Source organism: Embiotoca jacksoni, unplaced genomic scaffold, assembly GCF_022577435.1.
Source record: "Embiotoca jacksoni isolate LCO1_2020_lvr unplaced genomic scaffold, fEmbJac1.0.p SCAF_10, whole genome shotgun sequence".
Classification (NCBI taxonomy): Eukaryota; Metazoa; Chordata; class Actinopteri; family Embiotocidae; genus Embiotoca; species Embiotoca jacksoni.
Window position 1 is genome coordinate 3,235,103 of NW_027185230.1, and position 25,817 is coordinate 3,260,919.

General features: G+C 40.7%; 1 protein-coding gene across 4 annotated transcripts in view; it reads right to left on the minus strand.

Moving 5' to 3' along the window:
• The window catches only part of vav2 (vav 2 guanine nucleotide exchange factor), a 213,282-nt gene that overhangs the window by 59,029 nt on the left and 128,436 nt on the right, over positions 1 to 25,817 (minus strand). For all 4 annotated transcript variants that reach the window (XM_069161930.1, XM_069161921.1, XM_069161939.1 and 1 more), the window contains exon 3: positions 5,651 to 5,709. In XM_069161930.1, the coding sequence (XP_069018031.1) occupies positions 5,651 to 5,709 (59 nt within the window). The remainder of the gene's footprint in view (positions 1 to 5,650; positions 5,710 to 25,817) is intronic.

Consider the following 25,817-nt stretch of genomic DNA (forward strand, 5'->3'; position numbering starts at 1 on the left):
ACAAAGGAGCTTAAAATCAAATATATTTAGAGAATACAGATTCTAAAATTAATCAGGATCAAGATTAAATATGTCTTTAACTTATTTATTGTAATTGTTTAATAATTCCTACCAATGTAAGGGAAAACTCACAGCAGGAAATTATTATAAAACATGGACCTGTAAATAATTCAAGATCTTTTTGTCCCCCACTGCGGTGGGGGTGAGTAGGCCACAGAGGCTTCCACTTATTTGTGTGTGTGTGTGTGTGTGTGTGTGTGTGTGTGTGTGTGTGTGTGTGTGTGTGTGTGTGTACATAATCACGATGCATTTCATTTTACTGGCGAAGAAAAGATTACTGTAATAATTAAAATTGTTCCCTTTATGATTTTCATGAATCTCAATGTCCGCGTCTTTTTCCAACCATCTCGCTCATACTGTCCTGTACTTTGTTGATGTTCTACATCATTGTAATAAAGCCAGACCTGTTTGTGTTTATGTCTACAGTATTTCCTCCACACTGTCCTGCTGTAAAGGGAATTGTTGGGACATGTGTGCTGTACAAATCCGCAGTGAGACGATCCCATTGATCAGCTATTGTCAAACAGCAGAACAACAGTGTAGTCGTTATGTGTGAAAGAAGCTCGAATGGTCAGCAGTGGAAGCAGTTTCATGTCCCAGGACACGGCTTCGTTTCAAGGGTCGATAAATCGCTGGAGCTCCAGCGAGCTAGTGCACTCTGCCACTTCTTGTACCAAGTCTGTCTATAAATCCTCCCATTCCTCCTTTAAACCTGCACACTGTGGTTTCATTTACAAGCTGTCTCTTGCCTTGTTTGTGTGTGTGTGTGTGTGTGTGTGTGTGTGTGTGTGTGTGTGTGTGTGTGTGTGTGTGTGTGTGTGTGTGTGTGTGTGTGTGAGTAACATGAGTAAAAGCCTTTTTTCTTTTTTTTCTTTGCATGTGTGAGTTTATAGTAACTACGTTTACGTGTGAAATTAGCACACGCGATGCATTCAAACAGCGTGAGTGAAAAATGAGGAGCGGATGTGCAATGTGATAACTGAATACTAATGTGTGTGATGTACGGTGGCGTGAGGGGGCGGAGCCTATGATGAGGGAGGGAGGGCGGGAAGGAGGAGAAGTGCAATCAGTGACACTGTGGCTGCTTGTCCTGCTGCACACTGCAGTCTCCTCATCTGCTTAAAGACAAATACTCACACACACACATGCACATCTACTTTGTCCGGCTGTAAATCATATCTCTGAAATGTAATGCTATGAAATGCTCGTGTTTCTCTTTCTTATTTATAGGTATTACATGGAAAAGTATCTCTCATGTCAAACCTCAGTTTTGGTGCAGAAAGACTTCAGGTAGAGCTGATGGAGTAATTAGTTAATTAATATGTTGAACAAAAATCTATTTTAAAAAGCAGTTAATTTTTCAAAACTTTTGGATTTTTAAAAAAAAAAAAATTTAAGTAACTGCAAGCTGCAGGCCCAAACTCAGTAATGTGTCCATGAATTAATCAGTGTGCTGGCCTGAGCTATTGGCTGGGGTTTCTCCTTTTTCCAATTATTATTGCTTCATATTTTTATATATTTGTGTGATTTTCCCTTCTTTCACTTTTTAAAATGTATTTATATTCAGGGAATTATTATGAATTTTCATTGTTTTGGACCCTGTTTCTGTGACAGTGTGCAGATCATCCTGTTTGTAATTAATGCTGTTTATTCTTCGGTAATGAGAAGTCTTTGAGTTCCAGCCAGTTTGTTGTTACTTACTGGCTCTCCATCAAGAAGGAGGCCACAGATTCAAGCGTGTGCCATTAATAGAATTTGTTAGTCACATCCGGACGTGTGGCTTCAGTAGACCAGGTCAGTAGACATTGTCACATCTCTTAGAGCATGACTGAGGATCATTATTTAAACCCCCTCGGTTAACATCCTCCTCATCTACTGCCCGTGTTGATGCTGAGGTCTCTCGCACTTATACGACCCTGATCCCCCAAGAGCTCATGACACATAGCTGAGAGTTAGCTGAGGATAGTAAAGATAAGGGAGGGGAGGAGGGGGCTGAATAACAGGACAGATGATGATGCAGTCTTATACTGTACACAAGCTGTGAGGAACACAGGGTCAACGTTCAGGATACAAAGAGATGGGAACAAGAGGTCTTAAAAAGAAGACGTCGGATCTAGGGTTCAAGTTGTGCCTTTGACACAGTTCCCGCTACTGAAGTAGAATATCAAGGATGTATGTACACCAAAAAAACAAAACACGCACTAAAAATAAGAGCAAATAAAAGTTTCAGCACTAAAATATGACTTAAATCAGTAAAAATCTGTTGTTTTGATGCTGCATCAACTATTAAATTAAACATCAAGCAGCATCATGAAAATATGTGCAAAGCTATTTGTCAGTGTCTGAGGGGTGAAAACAATCCATGAAGCTGAGAATCGTATTACAGACTCTTTAGCAACTAATACTCGTCTGTATGACATTATCTGGACTGTATGAGGCAATTCATTCAAACTTAAAAAAAAACATTTGGCGGAAAGTTTGGGGCAGATGGGTCGAAATTATGCCATAATATTAAAAAAGAGTTTAAGCTGGTTGTATAGTGAATATATGATTGTGGGTTCTGTGTATGTCTGATTGTCCAACTTTCTGTATGCCAAAATAAAGCCTTCATTTCTGAGTAGAGCTGGACTGCTGACACAGTCAGCGATGCCTGATTCCAGTGAACAAACAATATCGTTACCCAACCATTTGAATGCAGTGAGGAACTTTCCGGCTGTTTTACAGCCCAACGGATGGCCCGATCTGCACATGAACGATTTGAGATCATGGGGTTATTGTCTGGGGCACCAAACTTTTAAACCACTTAAAAAAAAAAAAAATCCATTATCCAATATGTTATTCTCAATTAGCTTCTTAAAGAGCCCCTCTGCTTTCACCGTTAATTTCAGTTTAGCCTCTGCTGCCTCTCTTTTTCTTTTTCTTTTTTTTTCTTTGTTTATTGCAAGCCTCATAAAAGTGCAGGGAAGATAATTAAATCCAAGTACAGCGGAAAACAAACGTTGTCATGCACCGTGCATGGAGGCATTTCTTTGCCTGTCGAAAATAAAATGACCAAAACATTATTAACACAAGAAGTGAATATGTTTTTATTATTATTATTACTGGAGTGCTTTCTCTTTTCTCCTTATTTTTTTTTTTTTTTTTCAGGCGGTGGGGGGCAATATTGAAGCACCGATAGGAGATTCAGTGACGGAGAGGCACATCTGTCTCTTCTTACTGTTGAACCATCCCTTTCAATCTAACCAGAGAAGAAGCACAGAGTTTCAGGGAAGACCTTGATGCTTCATAATTCACTTTTTGACACAGCTTGCCCTCACTGCTGCCACGTTCAACATTTGTCAGATTTTAATCATGACTGGGAATATGAAATAAAATGTCAGAATTATTTTTCCTGCCTTCATTGAAACCAACTTTTAAATCAAATGTGGAGTCCCAGGCTGCAGCATGAAGTGGTATTCTCGCTTCCTGTTACCTCTCACTTTTAGAGCTAATTTGAAGGCTTGGCTGATGAACTTTAAGTCACCATGAACCACTATACAGTCAAAAACAACAGATATTACACTTATGAATGCCAGTTTAAAACAAAGTATGAGTCATTACAATCTTTAAATTCTCAGTTCAAAACTTGTTTTAAATATAAAAAACAAAAATAAATGGAATTTTCATCACAAATCAAGTGATTATATTTTACATTGATGCTGGTTATCTTGTTGAGGCCTAAAAATGCCTTGCCTCAGTATAGCTTTTTCAGCCTTATTCTGAAAGGTGCTATACATGACGGAGTAAGTGCGTGACTGGACCTGGAGGACATGAGCATGCTGACTATATGGTACACCACTTATATGCATGGTATGATATGTGCTTGAATGAGTTATAGCTGCTGTCGGATGACAGGGGCTCCGAAGCGAGACAGAAGAGGTATGACAGGTCCCTTGACCTTTAAAGGCAGCTAACCTTGCTCAGCACAGTTATCAAGAAGCTGGTGAGGAGACCCTTTATGACAGCCAATTGGGGTCAGTGAGCATTTATGTTGTGCTCAACTTAGCAGCACTCTGTTCGTGCTAAATCAAACAGTGCAAGGCCTAGGAGCCCATCATGTATTTGTCATATGCCCTTCTGCATATCTGTAAAAGCCTGCGGTGAAAACATCGAAAATGCACGACTGCAGTGACACGTCCGACAATCAACACCTAATTCTGCAGCCCGTTGTTTCCCATCATTGGTACTACTGATCCCATTGTGAATGAACACCTAATTCTACTTAAAAGAAAGCAGGAAGCCTAACAGAGAAAGGTACAAATTATATTTGTTGTTCTTATTTAACTTTAATATCAAAGAAGTTTAACATGTATCTTTTTCAGTTGATGTTAGGTCATTTACGACCAATTATCAATTTATGACCATTTTCGCCTCGTAATTCCCATACGGACACGTTCTCTAAGGATTTAGTTCAGTGTACTTTTTATTGCTTTCGCTAATGTTTTCTTGTTCCGGCCAACAGCTAAATCTAAACTTACTTAATAAAGGCGTGTTTTATTTATCTCCATGGAGCAGTTCTGTTTTCACTTGTGGTCTTACAAAGCAGGGAAAGAGGTCAGCGTCACCTTGAGGACTAAAAGGAATTCAAGGACAGGTGAGTAGTCAGTTAAAGGACAGTAACTCTGACAACAAATACACTGCCGTCTTTGAAAAACAGGCTTCTGAAAATCCGATAGTCATTTTGTAGATATCTATATTTTTATTCTGTATCTAAAGTATCTGTCAATTATATTTAAAGCTATTGGTTCTTGTCTCTGTCACACAGTTTGAGATTCTGGACTTTACATAAACGTTTACTAATTACTTAATATTGTAGGTACTGAGATTTAAGTAATTGAGGATCAGAAAGTCCTGGAGATTTACCCAGAGGTCAAATGTGCATTGATTTTGACGCCTCACAGCAAAATGGTGGACAAGTAGTGAATTAGCCAGCAGTCAGCAGGTTGTGTTGTCTTTATTAATGGAAAGAGACCTGCTCTCTGTCTCTCTCTCTCTCTCTCTGTCTCTCTCTCTCTCTCTCTCTCTCTCTCTCTCTCTCTCTATACCCTTCATTTCCTGGCACAGCTCCTAATGGGTGCGCTCCATCAACTCATTACTCAGACAGATAAAATGGCTTTTTATGTGGTGCCGGTGAGCCACCGTGCTCCAAGCAGATCGAGCAAATGAAGAGAAATCAGAAGGCCATTGCAGGCCTGATAAAGAAGTGCGAAGGATTTTCTCACCATTATTTGTGAGGAATGAGGAGCCTTGCATACAATGAGGCTGTCTGACTCAGAATGACACAGTACCGTGTGAGTGACAGATGGAAATGTGTTGTGGATTATTTTGCCTCGCGAGATGATAGTTGCTAAAAGCTGTAGCTAATTGCTTAAAATGCAAATTGGCTTTTAAATGAGCAGCAGTTGTTAATAGCCACATCCATTTTAATACAGGCGACCCAAAAGAAAAAAAAGTGGAATACATTCACCCAAATGGATTCTGTGACATTAATATTCTGGAGTGCTTCAGCTGTACAAATAATATAGAAGACAGTTACACATTAAACACATACCTGATGCCTTTGATTTGTGCAATGCTGTGATGGGAGATCCTTGACAGAGCGGAGATTACCTGAAATAAACAAATACACAAAGAGTCAATCAACTATAAATGCTTTTAAATATAAGTATTTATTATTTGGCATCATATTTGCAAGATCAGAATTACTGCACCCTTTCGTTACGCCTCATTTATTCACAATTCTCTCTCGCTCTCTTCCCGCCAACCAATCAGATTTCACCACAGCCTGAATCAGATAATCATGTTGTTTTTGTCAAACTTTAAATCTCTTCTCCTCTCTTTTGCGTCAGCTGTCATTTCAGTGTGAAAAAGCTGCAATCAACTGTAATCTTACTTTAAAAAAAAAAAATTGCTCGAGACCACAATAAATTGTGAAAATGACAGAACAAATAGTCCAAGAAATAATTTAACCACAGCATTAACCAAAGAACAAATCATCAGACGTGCAATGCACAACAATAGTAGCATAAGAAGAAGAAGAAGAGCCAGTGCCAAGCAACATTTCATGTGCTAGTAGTTACAAAAAAAAGATGCCCAGTGCAGCTCAACATTTGCTGTTCTCTGAGGCTGATTATTGAACATTACTTATGCGTAACTTAGCAACCTGGCTCAGATGTATGCAGCTCCACACAGGACTGTCTGTAAACATAATGCAGGCCTCCATGTTAATAGTGACATCCAGAGACATGGGGTGGATGGTTCCGGGTGGCTGGGATCACACATACACATTTACCTTATATTCATTTATTCTATCGATAAATATTTTGGAACTTCCATTCTTACTCTTATTTTTTTTTTTTTTTTTTTTTTATTATTAAGCACAGAGGTTAAATATGTTTCTGTGTTTAAACTGATTTAATGCCCCTCATGAGTCACACGCAAGTGGGTTTATGGCTGAGGACTACAGATGGCTTGCTCTTGCAGGGTAGCTCAGGCAGACAAGGGAACCACCACCCCAAAACACACACACACACACAAACACACACACACGACAAAACAGAAACCCCGTCTCCTACGCCTCATTACCCACTCCTGGGTGGATTTCGGGTTGCAACACCGTGGCAACGCCAGATGTCTCGTCGACAGGGAGGAGAAAATTGTTATCTCAACCCCTCTTCCTCGGCAGGTGTGTCATCCGCAGCCTCTCATCAAACTCCCTCTTCTCTATACACACAATAGGGCACCTCGGCGCCTGTGGTAGTTAACATTCAAGTTGAGCCCATGCGAACGGCTGTTATGAAGAGAAGACTGCCACTTTAGAACCGACGAGTACTTGTGTTTGAAGCGCTGTTGACCATAACCCTTTCACTCCGTCCCTGCAAAGTGTTCTTATGTTTAACATAATCAGTTGCAGAGGGTATAGGGATTAAAAGGAGCACTGTTACGGAGTACGTACACATCGCATTCATTTACATGTAACCACTCTGTGGAGTGAAAACCTCAACAGGGCTTTCACTCGGCAAGATGATAAGGGGTTATTTCTTTGTGTCGCTAAAGACCCGTGTAATAGGCAGTCATGTTCATGCTTAATGGTTCCAATATGGGGCCAGTCTGCCATTACACACCTCCTTAACGTGTACCCGAACTGGATTGTGAAGATAGAGACCAAAAAAAAAGGAAGGCGAAGCAGACAAAGGTGGAGGAAGAGGCCGGGGAGAGGAGAGAAGAATAGATTGCTAATTTCGCTGCAGTGTGTCTGATTAGCCAATGGTTGGCGTGTTTAAGAAATCACTGTGGATAAACCCATTGTGCTGCCTGGTGGCACTCTGCCCACCTGGCCATGCTGCAGGGAGGATCACATATGGCACACTGCCCCCATCAGCTTTATTCACTCAATTTTTTTTTTTTTTTTTTTGTCTTATTAGCCTAAATTGTCTTTGTGGACTGGTGACAGACATGATCATTTAAAGACATAGGAAATGTAAAAATACAAAATGTGAATGAAGCAGTTGAATGAATGAATGAACGGATGGATGGATGGGTGAATAAATTCTGCATTTAATAGCGGTTAATATTTAATGCTTCCTGGTGTGATCAGATGCGGTCAGATCCAGCTAAACCCAGGTTTGTCCAGGTTCAAAGTACACCGGGGGCTGCTGGTTTCCAGCCAGAGAGGTTAGAGCGGGGTCGAGGCCTCCCTGGCCTGTGCAGACATGACATGAGTGTGCCAGCTCTGAGCACGCTAGCGTGGCTTTCACACATCACAGGGTAAAAAGTCTATTCATATTAAATCTCGGGTTTCCACAACGTTAAGGAGTTTGTTCAATTTTTTTTAGCTCATGTTAACCTCATGCCTTAATGTGAAAAATATGTCTCTCAGTACTGGGAGCGCTGGCAGTTCGTGACTCCCTCTGGCTTCGTTGAGAAATGCTAATTTGCAATCTGCTTTTAGGGAAGCTGAGGAAATTAAAAACAAAATCTCACGGGGGTTTCTAAAATGACAGTTAGGTTTCTTATTTATCTATTTAATGTAAAGTTACGGTTTCACTGTCAATGTTAACACGTGTCAGTATTTTATTTTATTGATTTGATCTTATAAGTAGGCTGAAAGCTTTAAAGAGCCACCTTTCATGCATGTGAGGGAGACTGAAGAGATGGAGAATTGTTTTAAGAGCTGTTCTTCTTAAAACACTTTTCTTTTTTCAAAACAGACTTCTCGTTTATATTGTCACTCTTCTTCCTTTCCAGCTTCTGCTCAAAGGTTGCCTGTTTATCTGATGGTACTTTCTTCTCTCTGCCTGTGTTTCTGTTTCCCTCTCTGGCTCTAATACACTCTCCTCACCCTCTTCTGATCCTTTGGATCAGTCAAAGCCTTTGAGTCGCCACACATTATTAATTTCCCTCTCATCTCGTGCTCCCCGGGGGGGGGGGACTCTGGGGCTAGCCACAGAATAAAGCCTCTTTCACCCCTCTAGGAATACAGAAAAGAAAAGTCACAGGATGGAGTGGTAGCTTAGGTTTCTAAAGCCCCAGACCAACATCGTACCTTAATCACCAACCCCACAGCCCCTGGCATCCCCTTACCCACATCTTTGTCAGTCAGGGGGATGTAATTGTGGACGCATGTTCTGTCAGTCAGACCGACGCACCGATGCTCGCAGTCTCTGCACGACATTGACATGCAAAATTTACCCGACAATCCATTTACTGCATAAGGAGTCGTGTGCACCTATGTGTGTGTGTGTGTGTGTGTGTGTGTGTGTGTGTGTGTGTGTGTGGGAGGGGATGGGGGGAGGAGCAGGGATAAGGGTAGTATCTATGGATTATCTGCAAGGCGAAGCCAAGTGTTTGCAAACACACACCAACCTTACACATCTCCAGACTCGCCACATGTGGCCTCCGTCCCAGCTGGGCACCAAGTGACACCACATGTGACTGCCCTGGAGCCAATCAAAAACACCTGCAGGACCCGGTTCCCCCTAGCAACCAGGGTGCTTGGCTGAATATGCGCGGACTTTAATTACCGATCAGATCAAATCAGAACTGCAGCCATATGCTGTTAACAGTAGGAGGCCGTGGCGGTGATCTGATTGAGATCAGAAATCATGCACAAGATGACTATTGACAGTCATCACAAAACACACCCTACTGCCAATTCTCTTTATATCTGATTCAGTCATCATGACATGATTATATCCAGCACCGCAAATCAATGCAAGTGTTGGAAGTAATCGAACAAAGAGGTGGAATTACTAAAAAAAATTCCTGTGTGTTATACTTTTTTTTTTCTCTCTTTTTCTGGTCTCCTTCTCTAACAGCTTGCTCCCTGATAATGTGATATATTTATGAAGTATTCACACTTTGATAGGAAAGCGTTGCTCTGCTTATGCCAGTCTGCCAAAGTGGTAGGCATGGAGCAAAAGGGGCACGGAGTGGGAGAGCTGAGAACAGATGGCTGAGTGGGAACCCTGCGTGCCCATCAATAATGGACAGACAGAGGAGGCACGGCTGAGTCTATATGTGTGTGTGTGTGTGTGTGTGTGTGTGTGTGTGTGTGTGTGTGTGTGTGCGTGCGCGCGTGTCTGACCGCCTCCGGGAGTTTCAGCCTTTTACAAACCTCTCTTTCTCTGCCCTTTTTTCAGCTCTGCCTCTTTTTCTCTTTTTCTAGTTTTTTTTTTTTTTTTTTTTTTTTTGTCAGCACAAAAATGTCTTAAATGCCTCCACTACACAGGCTATATCAGAAAGATAAACTTGCCGTAAGGGTACAAACATATAACTTTATTATTTATTAAAACCCAGCCTTTATTCATTCTGGTGGTCCAAGGAATTTACTTACTTTGTTTTAACAAAAGTGCTCAATGTGCACAAGATAATAAAAGCAGAGAACTTTAGGACAAAATTACCCCTGAAACAAATGATATCAATAGAAACAGTAAAATGGGATTAAGGGCAGTAACAGCAATAAATACAGCTGAATTCAACAATATTGGGTAACAGGCTAGTTAATTGGGCTTGCAGCCAGGCATTACGCAGTTCCAGAAATGCACTGACGACCACAACAACTATAATCAATGGACAGAAAAGAGTATTACAAAATGTAAAAATATCTAAAAAGACACAGTGTAAGTAAATTGAGAACTCATGAATATATTTCTTAAGTCAATAAACAACCTGCGATCTGACAGAAACACAAAACACTGAGGAGCATTTTATTAGGAACACCTGAATATCTGCTTCTTCTTTTTTTTTTTTCAGATGTCCAATCAGCCAATCATGTGACAGCAGGGCAACGCAGAAAACCCTTTACATTAACTGAGGTTCATTAAATAATCACACCAAACTTTAGAAAGGTCAAAAATGAGATCTCAGTAACTTTGACTGTGGCATCATTTTGGTCTGGTTAAAGTGAACTCGTTGACCTCTGGGGATTTCAGAGCCCGACCGACTCTAGAGTTTACTCTGAGTGCTACAAACACCAAGAAAAAAAGATCCAGTGAGAAACGAATGCGTAGTTGGAAGAATGGTTAGGTCGGTTGAATCTGACAGGCGTTAGTAACTCAAATAACCACACTTTTACAACTACAGTGAGCAGAAGAGCATCTGAGGATTCACAACACATCCAGACTTCAGGCGGATGGGCAACGACAGCAGAAGACCGCGTCACGTTCCACTGCTGTCAGCCAAGAACAGAGACCTGAACCTGCAGTGGGCACGGGCTCACCAATGATGTGTGGAATGCTGTCTTGGCACACTTTCTTGGGCCCCTTAATATCAAACAAGCATAGTTTGAATGCCAACGAATTTCTGAATACTGTTGCTAAACATTTGCATCTCTTTAATTTGCAATATTTGAATGACTGCTTTCGGCTCATGTCACAAAGCCAAAGCAAATATGTCACTTGACTTCAACATCTTGAGGAATACATGCCACAAAGAATTGAGGCTGTTTTGAAGGAAATCGGGAAGCTCTCACCAGTATTAATGAAGCATGTATAAACAAAATAGGAGTCCAAATATAAACTTCCACCAACCCAGATAAAAGTGGAAGTTAAAGACACACTAAAACCCAAATATCATGGGTTGTGTTTGACCGCACACACACAGCAGTACGTCTTTGCGCAGGGAAACCTCATGAATGGCTGTGATGAGTGTCCGAGCATCAGCTCATGTTAAAATTGCTGACCACCATCGGGAGCCGAGGCCTGCGTAAATCCTGATTGCAGTCAGATTGGCACCTGCCACATTGCACTAAATCCCCTCAAAGCGGACCTTCCAGCTGCTTGATTACATGGGATTTTGCTGCGTATGTCCATGCAAGAAAAGCCCCCCGGGGTGGTTTGAGGACCTGCAAAGAGTGCTGCTGCTGACCCAAAGACCCTGTGGGTCAGTGCCAAGCAAAACGGCTGTAAGCTGACACATGGCATTCAGCCCTCTCTTAAAATGTACATAGTTCCTACTTATGTCACTGATTGAAAATGGGGGGTTAGCTTAACATGCGTTTTCAAGCCTTACGGAAATGCATGTCCTGCTACCATCGATGAAGTATCGATGGGAATATGTAGCAAGAGATCAATTTGAGAGCTTATTTATCTTTTAAGACCTTGAACATTGATTTGATCTGAACCTGTGATGCTTGAAGGAAAAAAGGGCAACAGTGGCTAACATGTGCAAATTGTTCTCCATAGATCGCTTCGGCCCGGTCAACACCTGCCACGGCAATGTCCATGACCTGTCCCATTTCACGCTAAATCACCAGACATGGGCCTGCTCACTTACGCGTGACAATGTCCTGTGTGTCACAGGGTGTTTGTCCATGTGTGTATCAGAACACACACTCGAGCTGGAGCATGTTAACATGGGCTGTGTAAAGACAGGCATGTACAGAGAAACACACCGAGATCAATGGAGCAGTAGGCAGTAGAGAGTGCAATATTGGTAAAAGAGTAAAAAGGTATATAGACATGGAGCTTAAGGGAAGCTGATGCAGGTGTCTAAGTCTAGATAAGAAAAGTGTCAATGAAAAAAAGTAAACTAAAGCCGAGAGTCAGCACTTCAGAGTCATGATTTGATTTTTACATCTAGTGTGCTACGTTACACTGTCAAAACCACTAAAAATGTATCACAGTCTTAATACCTCCTGACTACAGTGTGAAATATAGAACAGCAGGAGATGCGATGGATTTGTATTTGTGTGCAGGATTCCTTTTCACCACGAACCAAGCTAAGTGCTTTGTTAAAAGATTGGCAGAAATGTTTCCTGAATAGCTCGGCATTACCACCGAATAGATCCACGTTTAAGCTGTCTGAGCCAAGCAGCATTAATAACAATCATAAATTGTACAACAATGGCACAAAAGCGATGCTGCTACACTCAACAGAAACCGATCACGCAGGATTACTGTTCTTGCAGCTTACTTGTTGCGAAGCCTGACCGCTTCTAATACACGAGGATGGAGTGTGTTCGAGACTATCGCAGCGGTGTTGTAGCTTAAGGCTGAGCAAGAACGTGGGAGGTTTGGGGAACGGGGAGGCGATGTGAGGAACTTGTGCTATGTGCAATGACTTTAAAGTCAAGCAGTTGTTTCTACATGTAGTTCAAAAAATGACAGCAGTGGAAGAGTATTACTGCACAACATACGTTGTATGGTGGTCGTGCCGATTGGTTTAAAGGCTGCTCCAATCGTTTAAAACTTAACCCAAGGCCTGTGATCATTTGGATGCTTCAACTGGAGATAATCCCCAGTGTAGCGCCGACCAGATATATTCACATGAATTTGGGTCTGGTAATACCAACATAGTCTTGGACTGCTTGTTACCAAAACGAGTCTACATTACATGTACAATTTGATGGTTTATAAAAAGTTATACTTCATATGCAAAGTGAAATTCATGACCAACTGTTGGCGTGTGCCCCCTCCTTTCGGATGCCAATATAATTTTCTGCAGCTTTACAAGATGAGGGTTCAATTAACAGTGCATAAAAGGCTTTGGTGTTGCCGTGATGTGATAAACATGTAGCCGAAGGAAACCCGGGTCACTTGTAGCCCAAAGGGTTCAATCAGAGGTGAGTAAATAAAACCCCCTAACACCTCTCCTTATCTCGCTCTGCAGGCATACGATGCCTGACCTGCCCAGAGGGGCGTCATGGAGTGCATGATGGCAAAAGGACAACTTCGTACTCGTCACATGGTGGACGCTGCCTGCATTTACACGTGTTTGAACAAAACAGCTCTTCATGGACCTGATGTCAGCTCAAAACAACAAACAGTGAGAACGAGCGATGTAGAACAACCTTTCCCCCGCTGATACATTATTGAGTCAAACTGAGCTGATGTCTCTCATGAAAAACATGAAATGATCTCACAATGAGCTGAGATGCAAATGTGGGAACAAACAAAAACAAAATCACAAATGTCTAAAATTGATCTGCTGGGCACATTTTCATTATAAAACCATTACACAGGGAGGGTTATCAGTTATGGTGCGCCTTCAGTCTGGTTCTCCTGCAGACAGAAACGACCAGAGATCTGAAATGCAATCTGTTCACCGGTGCTCCAACAAACCAGCAGCTCAATCCCTGGCACTACTTCTCATGCTCTTAACACACTGCTGAGAAAAATCATAGCCCGCTTTCAAGCGCTGAAAAGACTCTACAAAAACAAAAATAGAAAAGGAAAAGAGAAAACGTGTGTGCGAGATCATATGCCGGAAATGTATTTGTCTGTGACTGCATGCCTGTTTTGGATGGCCCACTTTTTTTTTTTGCTGCTTCCCAAACGTGTGTGACATTTGCATGCAAGAGTGACTGAACCTCCTGCTGTGAAGAAAATTTCCCGTGAGTCATGTCACCTTTCAAATACTTTCATCAGCTCTTTGCAGGCTATGAACTGTCCAACCTACTGGGCTGTCATTGACATTTTAATCAAGGGGAGCTCATAAAGGCTCATACAGGGCACGCTATGACAGAATGTGTCATAAAGGAGAACACTTTAACGTCTTTCATGGTTAAGTTGAGCTTCACGATGCAAACAGCTATAAGAAAGATACTAAGAGGCTAGTTTGTGCAGTGAAGCAAAGTGTGTCAATTAGGTCAGAGTCAGAAACAAACTTTGAGCTGGTGGAATTCAAAAATGTTTCTCATGTGGCTCTAATGCTCCAAAGCGCTGACACTGATGATTGATCAACCAATCAGACTACAGATGTGACTGGGTGATACTAGGTCAGAGATTGTCATGAAGCCAGAATATATAAAACAAACCAGTAGAGCAGTGCAGTCATACATACTTTATTGGCATATCTGGCTTAATATTGTTTAGTTTTATGTGTTTTGATATATCTTATACATTTAAAAAATATGAGATCTCATAAATTACATTTACTGTTCAGAATTCCTCATGGTATCCTACTCAAAACAGTCTTTGATTAGTTCAAGTTTAAAGCTCAGATGCATGTTGCCTTTACTGCTGGTTGCTCTGATCAAGCACAGGCCAATATACATGTTCCTTCACCTAGATCATGAAGATGAAGCCAAAAGAGCCAAAAATGACTTTTTTTCTTCAGCTTGAGGACAAATTAGATGGCAAATTCAACTGTTCCACACTTATTCTCTGGTATACGCACATGTATGGTATATTGGGTATGTCTGTATACATGTATTCATCCTGAACCGTTCGGAAAGCAACATTCGGTTGGGTAAGAAATGTCCTCAGTTCGGTACACTAGTGCAACCTCTCTGCACACATTGCAGAGGTCAATAGACCAACCACCACGTGGCGCTCACACTGATGGTAAACATGAAGCCCCAGGTGGCAACATTTCAATAAAAGTTTATTCAAACTAAGATTGCTGTCCTCAATTTTGACAAAAAGAGATAAAGGCAAAGCAAAGCTGATATTATTGCAGGCTTCAATGGTTTATTTAAGGTTATTACAAATGTATTGCACTTTTTTTTTTTTTTTTTTTTTTTTTTTTTTTTTTTTATTATTTCATCTATTTTATACCCAAGTAAAAAGCTTAGATACTTTTTTGTGTTGTTTTTTTTTATTGACAGTAGCCTATTCATAATCTGAACTGTTACTCATACATATTTTTCATTTTTTTAAAAAATAAATTCAAAACATTATCTATGCTGTACCAAAAACTATAAGTCCAAAACCAAGGTTTGTGTATTTTGTGTACTGTTACTCCCCTCATATATACATTGGCTGATTGTACAGATCTGTCTATCCGCTATGCATCATGTCTCTCTCTCTGTGTGTGTGTGTGTGTGTGTGTGTGTGTGTGTGTGTGTGTGTGTGTGTGTGTGTGTGTGTGTGTGTGTGTGTGTGTGTGTCCTAATGTTACACCTTTTTTTCAGCCTGTCCGACCTATAATCTCTTTTGTCTGTGAGCTGTTCTGGGGGACAGTTCTGGTTAGGCTGCTGTACTACACTGTTTGGCTGACATCTCAACAGCAAACAGCTGCTGCCTTCAGCCAGTCCATTAGTTATTACAGCCTTAAATTCCTCCTCATTTTTCAGCTGCGGAGAGCCAACGCAGCGAGAAAAGTGCTGTTTCCACAAGCTTAAAATGTGAAAATAAAACCCATTATGATTTAGCTCAATTCCCAGGAGACAAAAAAACCCGATGTGCAGGTCCAATGTTTTGAAACAGGGAGGTGATGATGATAAAGTTACCAATTAAAAACATTGGTTTTAGGAGTGCAGCTTCTGCCAAAAGCAAAGATAATAGTAAGGAATGCAGGAAGAGCACAACATTTCCATTTCTATCTCCTTTCAATGGCACTATAAGACAAGTTCTTGTATACACATACACATAATCTCAAACACTTACTTTCTCTTGCATAAAATACAAAAGGAAATACACATAAAAAAAACAAAGAATACGAGGCTTAAGCTCTTCTACCACACATTTATAAAGATATAAAACCTTTTGTAGAGCTGCTCTTAGACTCATGACCTTCAACTTAGTGACATGGCATAACTTGAATTATGGAAACAAGCTTCATCTTTTAAGATCAACGTTTTAATAATCAGAAATGATTAATAAAGTACAAGAATAGCAACAAAATTATTTAACTAGCTATTCCGAACACAAGAATGTGCTACTTCTTACCAGATGTGATGAATATAGATAAATATATAGAATATATTAAAAACAAAAATGATATTTTGCTGTAGTATTTCAAAAATAATTATTATATTTTAAAAATCATCCCAAACAAACTGCAGTGTACTGAAACAGCGTTTTCAAATGCATCCGCCCCGTATGTACATCAGAGATGATCCCTGACACAAATCTGCTGGGGGCGTGTGGTGACACAAGGGTTTAGGGCTTTATAGAGCAGGTTGTGGTGATAAGGGCAAACTGGGGATCATGGGAGGAAACAGGATTTCCCATGATGTGGTTGGGCTGGGGCTGATGAGGCTAATACTTCCACATTGTCCTTATCAGACACCGGCACCTGAGCGTGTGTGTGTGTGTGTGTGTGTGTGTGTGTGTGTGTGTGTGTGTGTGTGTGTGTGTGTGTGTGTGTGTGTGTGTGAGGCACATGATGGTCTAGCACATGCTGGTCTGACGGAGCACTGAGAGAATGGATGGGATTAGGTCAACATACATAATCCAGTTGGCCTGTGGAGGGAGGTCTGCCCACACCCCTCTGCTGGAGGAGATAAGGACGTTAGGGGATGTGTGTGTGTGTGTGTGTGTGTGTGTGTGTGGGAGGGGGGGTATGATGCAAACATTGAAAGGTATTATGAAGTCACACTCCTACATAGTGAATACCACTCACACTGTGAGTAGCTTTGTTATGAAAATAGCCCTGATGTATCTGAGGATACATATTGTTGCATTATGGGAAATGTAGGATCCAGTGTATATTGGAGTTTAGGGATTATGAATATATAAATGCGGTTATCTACGTGCTTGTCTATTTGATTTTCACCTCTCCTTTCTCAATCCTTCTCTTTCAGGTCTGTCAACTTCATGGGGGTGAAATATGAAACAGTTGAAGTGGCCCTTTGAAAAAAAATTAATAACAATTAAAAAAACATGTATGTTTTGCTACTTTCTGACATTGGGTTTGATATTATTTAAATCAAAAATCAAATCAATCATATAAATATTTAATAATTTAACAAATGAAGAACCACACTCAATAAAGTGTTTTGAAAATGAACAAAAACTTGTTTGCAGAAATGCAGTTACTGTTTTTGTGTTTTTCAGCATTTTCTTTTCTTTCCCTTACAATTAATACATGATGAAAGTCTGGCCCTTAAGTATTTATTTAATGTTTTCATATAGACCTATTGTATCTTGCGCACATCTCCGATGCACACACCACTGAGTGGACACTTGAGTGTATGCATGTGAGTGTACACCCACACAGGTATGCCTTCTTGTGCACATATTCATGTTTTGTTTTATGAAAAGACCAAGATGAAACCACATGCATATGCCCACATACTGTTCATGTGATCATATTCTACCACACAGATTTGCCATGGGATTATTTTGGATATAATCTAGTTAAAAAAATAAATACAAAAATACGACTATTCCGATTTTACTGTCATCATTGATATTTCACTCATGATCAAGATAGATCAAAATAATTCTGACAACATGTACACACCTGCAGCAGACACTCATGCAAGATTGCAATACATATTTTTGGAGTTAAACACCCTACAGAGTGTGGAGCTTATTGTTGTCTTTATTCATGCACAAGTGGACGACTTCCCCTCGTCTAGCTATGACTCCGACCCACGAGTGCTTTAAATTCAAACGGGCTGCAGAGATACACGCCATCTTTCTCTCGTCCTCTCCTCAACTCTGCCAATACTCCTTTCTCTCTAAAACCCTTATCACACAATACAGTGTTTACCCGGTGGGAGAGATGCATGTAGCCGGGGCCACGTTTATATCCAGCTAATAGACAGTCAAGTGGGAGGAATTCATAACCACTTCAGGGAGAGGATAAGCTGGGAGCAAGCCAAACATGGGGGAATTTTAAAGGAATAAAGTGTTTACTCCTTGCTTTACCAGAGTATATCTTGACTTTGCAACAATATAGCTTTGCTCCCAGTTTTGAAGACAACACTTTAAATCCCAATTTTCTTTTGACATGACTTGACTTATCATACTGTCTGAAATTTATGTAAATGCCAGGCAACACAAGTGAGATCACGAGAAAAGAAAGCAGTAGGGTATGAATAAAAAAGATAAATAAATAAATAAACTTCAGCTAGTGCACTGTGATAGATGCCTGGAGCAGTGACAGAGGAGCAGTGGTCGCTACCTACAGGGCTCGTCCGATTGGCCAGCAGGATGTATCCATGGGAGCTGTGAAAGTGACAACTGAACAAAGGACTTCCGTTAGGGGCCCCGTCCCCTTCGCTCTGCCACTATTAAGACCCTGTCTGTAGAACACCTAACGCTGCTGACAGATGAAGAGGGGCACAAGGCAACAGGGAGCAATTTAAACTATTGGAGCAGATTCCATTCACTGCAGCACCTAAAAGCCAAAACAGTATCAAAAGCAAAAAACAGGTACAGGACTTTCATTGTTATTTCAACAACTTGACTTTTTTTTGTTGTTGTTCTTGAGTGGAGCATTTTAAAAGAGTTTATACTGTGACTTCATTATATATGCCAATAACTTTACAGTTAATACAATTTGAGCCTGTCAGCAGGACTTAGTAGGATACAAATAGGATCGAAACTGTGAACTACTGTACATCGTATTCATTCAAATAAAATGAAAATGAAAATGTTCAGACAAATATTTCAAACTCGATTACTAGAGTGAAAATGCAGAAGTATGTCTTGTATGACTACAGTCTCACAAAAAGCTGAGAAATAGAATAAGATCAGGTCTAGGGCTGGTGATCAGATACTCATACCTTGACTTTGTTACCGTTTCCATTTTTATTCAAACAAAATAAACTTTAGTTTCTATTGCCATTTAGAAGCAGACAGTTTAACCAAGGTTGTTTTCTGTTGTTACAATTTACAGATGCCTCGTAAACGCATCACATGCAAGTTATTGCTGGATGCTACAACTTGCTGCTGATGTTCCCTAAATGCCTCAATTAGGATATCTGTAGAAGCTAGCAAGGTGGTTGCACAGAGAGAAGCCTATAGTTGCAGCGCTGATGAGATTTATTTCTGCGTAAACGTAGCAAAAGTTATGAATGTAAAAACAGCCTCGGTATCAAAATTTGGTACAAAATGATAAGGCATTTATGATATTGGAGCAATTCGGACAATGCCATAAAAGTATTGAAGCCAAACCAAAGAACATAATGAACAGGAGGAGACGAACCAAAGTGGAGTGAAACACAAAGTCTGATGTGTTTCAGCCAATAACTCTCTAATGATGAAAATAAAAGAACAAAGATAGCTGAAATTTAATTTAGAGATCGTGATCAAAATATAACCTCCATATGCCGTCAAAATAAGTTGTACTCCAAATAAAATCGAAGAGACAACATTATTTCAACGTGCTTGAATCTCCAAACATTAAAATTTATGCTGCTGACATTTCATGAATATGACCCGCTGTGTTCAAGGGAACTGCAGCAAATGTAACGAATGAGTCTGAATATCCAGAGTGCCTCAAAGCAGCTAAAAGCTTTAGACATCCTTTTGATATCCACAGAAATAATCTTCCTTACCTCACCTTTACATTATTCATGGAGTTGAGGACTGACAATACAGTGTGCCTCATGGCTGCACCCCCCCCCCCCCCCCCCCCCCCAACAGACACACCCACCACCCCACCCCCTCTGCGTTCTGCATCTAGCTTCATATAAAATGATGATGTTATTCCTGGACCGCAGTCAGTAACCACGTTACACGCCATCTCATTGTCTGTACATGAAGGGTCACTTGTACATAAATTCTTCACATTTGTGAAAAATCCATGTACACGAACGTGTCAATCACAGCTAGGACCGGCAACAACAGCACAGTCAGATCTTCACTGAGCCTCCGGGAACAGGAAGTCAGCAGGAACAGAGGAACTCATCCAGTCTGCCTGGGAGATGTTTCATCCTCTGAATACGTCAACTTAAGAGCCAACAGAGGGAAAGTAAATGACAATGTAACACCCTAACACCACAGGGTTACATGTGCACAATATAGAGGGCATATAGATGGACTATGCGGGACATAAAATCAGAGAAAATAATTTCAACTGATGTTTCCATTTTAATATAAATTTTTATTTTTATTTTACAGTGAAACTTTCTTTCCTTTTCTTTTTTTTTTAATTTAATGAATTAGCTTTAATGTAATATAATGCATGCCTTTAATTGGGATACATTTGGATTTGGCACAGGAAAGGTAATACCATCAGCCCTAAGTTAAATTTTTTTTTTTTTTTTAAGAATTAAAATTTTTGGATTTGAAAATGCACATTGTTTTAGGTGCAGACATTCAATCAAGAGTCATCTTAAACTGCTACTGTTCACTTTCTCCACCGTGGCTTTTTAAACAGGTGCATTTGAAAAATGACCAAATTCAAATTGGTCTCATTGAAGAAAACTTTGTATCCTTACTGCAATTACTTTGAGCACAGGATTTGTTTGTCACTCTTGGTACACACACAAAGGTGCAGAGTGCAGTTCCCGTTGTTCTGGATGTTGTACCCTCATGGTTGAAATGCACTTATTGCAAGCGTCAGCTAAATGAAATGTAATGTAATGTGCAGAGAAATCATCGGTGCTCATTACAGTTCTGTTAAGGTAAAGGTTCTGTTGGTAATAAACATGCATCATCTTGGTGACACGTGTGCAGGGTTCACACTGATAGTTCGCAGCTCTCCACTGTGACGCAGGTGCTGCCAGAATCTTAAAGCTGCAGCACGGAGAGAAGGAGGCACATCGTTCCTACCAACACGTGCCTGGCAGAGAGGCGAGAAAGTTGGGAAGTGTGAAATGAGCCGGGGGTATGAGGAGAAGGGGGCGAGGCGCCAAGTCTGACTTCATCTATCAGATTGATGGAGTGGTGTGACACGGTATGCATATCTTGGAGGCTTCTGACAACACACTGACTTACATGTCTGCCTGTTTTGTTGTTTGACTCCAAGAAGGTTTACTGCAAATGATTAAATGTTATGATGTAGCATTTGTCTGGGATATTGAGGTGACAAAAATATTTTAAAATGATAATATTTCGAACCTGCAACAAGGTTTTACAGCCGAGCATAGAATCAACTTTACCATCACAATTAGGTCTTGGCCTATTTAGGAACGAACTGTTTTGGCTTTTACAGATTAGAAAGAATGACTTTAAGTACTTAAACAATGGTGCTGTTGATCAGAGATTATGAGAAAAAAGGTGAGACATTGGAAATTGGACAAAAAACATAGATCTTTAAATGATTTTGTTCACTTTAAACTAATTTTTTTTAATTCTATTTTTTTATTTGTATTCTCAGTATTTCATGTTTTAACCAATTTTTTTAAATGATCAACAAACCTACACGATAAATTTGCATAGATGAATAAGGTGAAAATATTTACTGTATTAAATCCCCTTTGTATGAAGGCTATGTCTCATCAGTTTAAGTTTCTCAGTTCGGCAGTGAACCGAGTTTGTGACCTCACAGGAAATCCCTCACCCTCCAATCACATCACGGGGACATGGAAACGGAACAAAACAAAGGAGTGAAGGGCAGTAGCAACCACTGTATCACACCAGGGGGGGGATTCAAAGCATTGCTACTGAGAATCAGATCTGTGATGTTGTGTGTGTGTGGGTGTGTAGTGGGGAGGGGGATGTTCGGGGTGATAGAGAGGGCACGGGGTGCTCTACATTACCAGAGGTACAGAACTGACAGACTGAGCTTCACACACATGTTGTACATCAATAACAAGTCGGGGTGGGGGGAAACTGCTGCATTCATTTCACATCGTAAAAAACAAAAAAAATACAAAAAACGGTGTATATATAAGCAGCCAAAGCAGGTTTGTTTACATCCAGATTTTTTTTCTCCATTTCGCCAACATGGCACACATACAAGCATCAAAGTGAACTGAACAGTGGGTGTAGGGAACGTGAGAAGAAACAAATGTGTTACTTCCTCACATTACAGCCAACATGCATGGACAAAAAAAAAAAAAAGGATTATAGCAGTGTGGGGGTGTAGTGTATTTTCAGGAACTGGATAAAGGCCATTTGATTTACATGGTAATCGACACCTTTGACTCTCACCGTGGCGCATTGTATATATGCACAGAGGGAGGCTGAATGTGTGGGAGTGTATGCTAAAAGGTGGGAGGAGGTTATTCTTGGGTAAAATTATGTCAGTTGAAATCTGACGGCCCACAGCCGAACTTCAAAAAGACTAATTTCTTATTAATGTCCCCCCCTGAGGGGAAACAATGCATTTCTGTCAGGAGGAGGACACAATAATACATTGTGCTGTATGTGTGTAGGGCAAGTGTATGAATGTGTTTACAGTTGCTTATATTGCTTATTTGCTCATATGGCTGGATTTAAAAGAAGGCCATCTATTAACGTGTGTGTGTGTGTGTGTGTGTGTGTGTGTGTGTGTGTGTGTGTGTGTGTGTGTGCGTGCGTGCGTGGGTGTTGTCCACCGTGCATTCATGTGTCTGTGTGAGGCAGATCAGAAAGGGGGGCAAAAATCCAGAAAACAATTAATTGGCTCCTCTTTGCACTGCCACTCTTTATGATGGCCTACACAACAGAGAGTGAAAGATCCCTCTCACCGGCCCCCCCCAACCCCACCCTCCCTGAGTTCATGGACCGTGACAGAACGACACATCCAACTGGGTGGAGGGAGTGTCATGTCGCATTGGGCGGCGGGGAGGTTGGTGCCTGTTAACCTTTCCGGACAGCCAGAACGCAGCGGCTAACACTGGCAAGTCTGTCTGCCGTCGCAAGTCCAAGTCCCCCAAGCCCCCCCCACCCCCTTTTCTCTTTAGTGCCACCACACACACACACACACACACACACACACACACACACACACCCACACACACACACACACACACACACTTCTCGCTGCATATTTTCACATTCCCTGACTCTGAAAACACAGTTAACAGCCCCTTGTGACACAGACAGACACAGACATACAGAGAGAGAGAGAGAGAGAGAGAGAGAGAGAGAGAGAGGAAAATTTGTGCGCCGGATGTGTGATGTGGTTGGAGCTCCAGGCTACAAGAACCAAACGGCGCTCCACAGCCAATATGAAAAAAAAAAAAGAAAGAATAATGGATGGTGATGGGGGTGTCAGAGGGGCAGGGCTGAGGCTTGGAAGTTAGGTGGCCACTATAGTATGGCTCTACACTGGTGAATAATTCCCTCTCATGAGGCTGGTTAATGTCTCTGCCAGCGTGCCACTCAGGAGCACCATGGCATTTTGTTGTTGCTACAGTTGGGCTTTGATCTGCTACATAAACAGACACTCAGCTAGCTGCAAATAATGATGACCTCAATCCTTCACAAATCCAGATCAGGGTTCAAGTGATTATTGGAGCGATTCTATTAATACTAACAAACATTTAACATCATCTGCCTTGCAGATTTTTTTTAATGTTCCTGGAGCATAATAGTTTGACAGTGGCTGTGTTAGGTGCAGGACCAGGCCAGGATGCACCAACATTATGTGGGACGTAAAGATATGAAGGATTCCCTTGTATATCACTTATGAGCTGTCACGTCATCAGACCAAAAATATAGCAGCTGCATTACTGGAGATTCCATACAGAGCCCGGCCAATACTGGATGTTATCGGCAGATGCCAATATTGGGGAGAAAAATAAATCCCTAGTCGATATATCGACCAAAATGTGGATACCAAACACTTGTGATGAAGATCTGCAATGGAGTATAAACAATTACTTTACTGTCCAAAATGACATCATTACTTTGAAACAGTGAAACTTCCTGAGAATGTAATGTAATTATAAACAACTATAACATTTAACAAATCCCAAATAAAAATGTTTCTAATTTACCCCAATTACCTTTTCCTGCATTATGTTCTGTAAAGTAAAAAAAAAAAAAAAGTAAAGAAAACATATTGGAAAACATACGTGCTGCTACCGGCACAGTGTGTATGTGATAGGCCTTTATTGGCTAATAAAAGCACAGTTGGTCAAGTGAGAGATGAAAAATATTCAGCGTCGTCAATACAAAACTCCATCCAACATCAGGCACTTTGTACAATCAGATAGGTCAAACAGTTCAGAAAAATCTGAGATTTGCGTCAACTGAAATTAGTTTATAATATAGTAACTACAACATGATATTAATATGCAACACGAGCTACCAATGAGCCAGCAATGTAAGGAGGTTCAAGCTACTTTCTTGTACGATTTGATGATGAGTTTAATGACTTTTATTATAAATATGCATTGTTAGTGCAGTACAAGAAAAGCAACTGCTTTTATCAAGAAAAAAATGTATCATGTCAAAGTCAATTAATGGTTAAAATAATTAACATAATGCACAATTGTTGGAATAATCAATAGTTTCTGTCCTGAACAAGAATCCACATTCATTTTGCTGCAGAAAGGAATTCAACGTCTACGTGCCAAACCGTATTTGATCTGTGTTTGCTGTGGAGCGGAACTCACAGGAGAGGTGATTCTGTGTCAAGGGAATGTTTTCTGACAGAGGCTGCCAGGTTAAGCAGAGTGTGGTTAGATAAGTGCAGGAATCTGAGGCTTCATACAGCTTCTGTGGCTGCAACACAAACACTCGCGAGGGTGTGCAGGGAGCTCGCTAAACAGGATGTGGGTAGTATTTTCTTTTTGGTGTTTTCGCGTCTGTGTGTGCACTCAAGCATGTGTGACAATATGTCTGCGTGTAAATTTCCATATGAGTGAGTGTGTGTGTGTGTGTGCGTGTGTGCGTGTGTGTGTGTGTGTGTGTGTGTGTGTGTGTGTGTGTGTGTGTGTGTGTGTGTGTGTGTGTGTGTGTTTTCTCTGAGTTTCTGAGTCTGACAGACAAAAAATATCTAAGGGGATTCACCATAGCTTGGCTGTCAATCTAAGATGGGTGGGGCCAGCTAGGAAAAGCAAAGACTGACGTGTATTATGTTTGCGAAAGATAACATTTATGTTTTAACCAAAATTATGGAAAATTGCTTCTGCACGTCAGATGGATATAAATCTCCTGAGGATGATCAGCACGTGTCAGCCGCTTACAGACTCCACCAAAGATAAAAATAAGAGAGAAAAAGAGTCAACGTCAGCCAGTCAGTTTTAGTTTAAATTAGTTGTTGAAAAATGCGTCCACTGTTAAATGATCACAATCTCCCCCCCCAGTTGTAACTACATAATAGCCCTCAGATGTTATGTTGCACAAGGCACATGAAAAAAAATAAAAAAAAGTATCAGAAGATATGAAAGGTCCAGTGCATTAGGACACGCTATTCAAACATAAAAATCCATTCTCTGTACATTCGGAGCTGGTTCGGGTCCTGGAATGCCATTCATTCAGTATATGATCAATAAACACTGTATAATACATCATATAGGAAATTCTGTGCAGAAAAAAATACACTCTTCCCTGGTCGATTATTTCGGCGAGAGAAAAGCCTTGCAGCAGCAAATCCCTCGGAGTATTTAGAGCTCACACTCCTTCCACCGTCTTAGCAGATATTTGAAATAAGGCTTTGCAAATGTACACACTTAAACACATGGTCTTGATAGAATAGATCCAGGTAGTCGTCATTTGAAG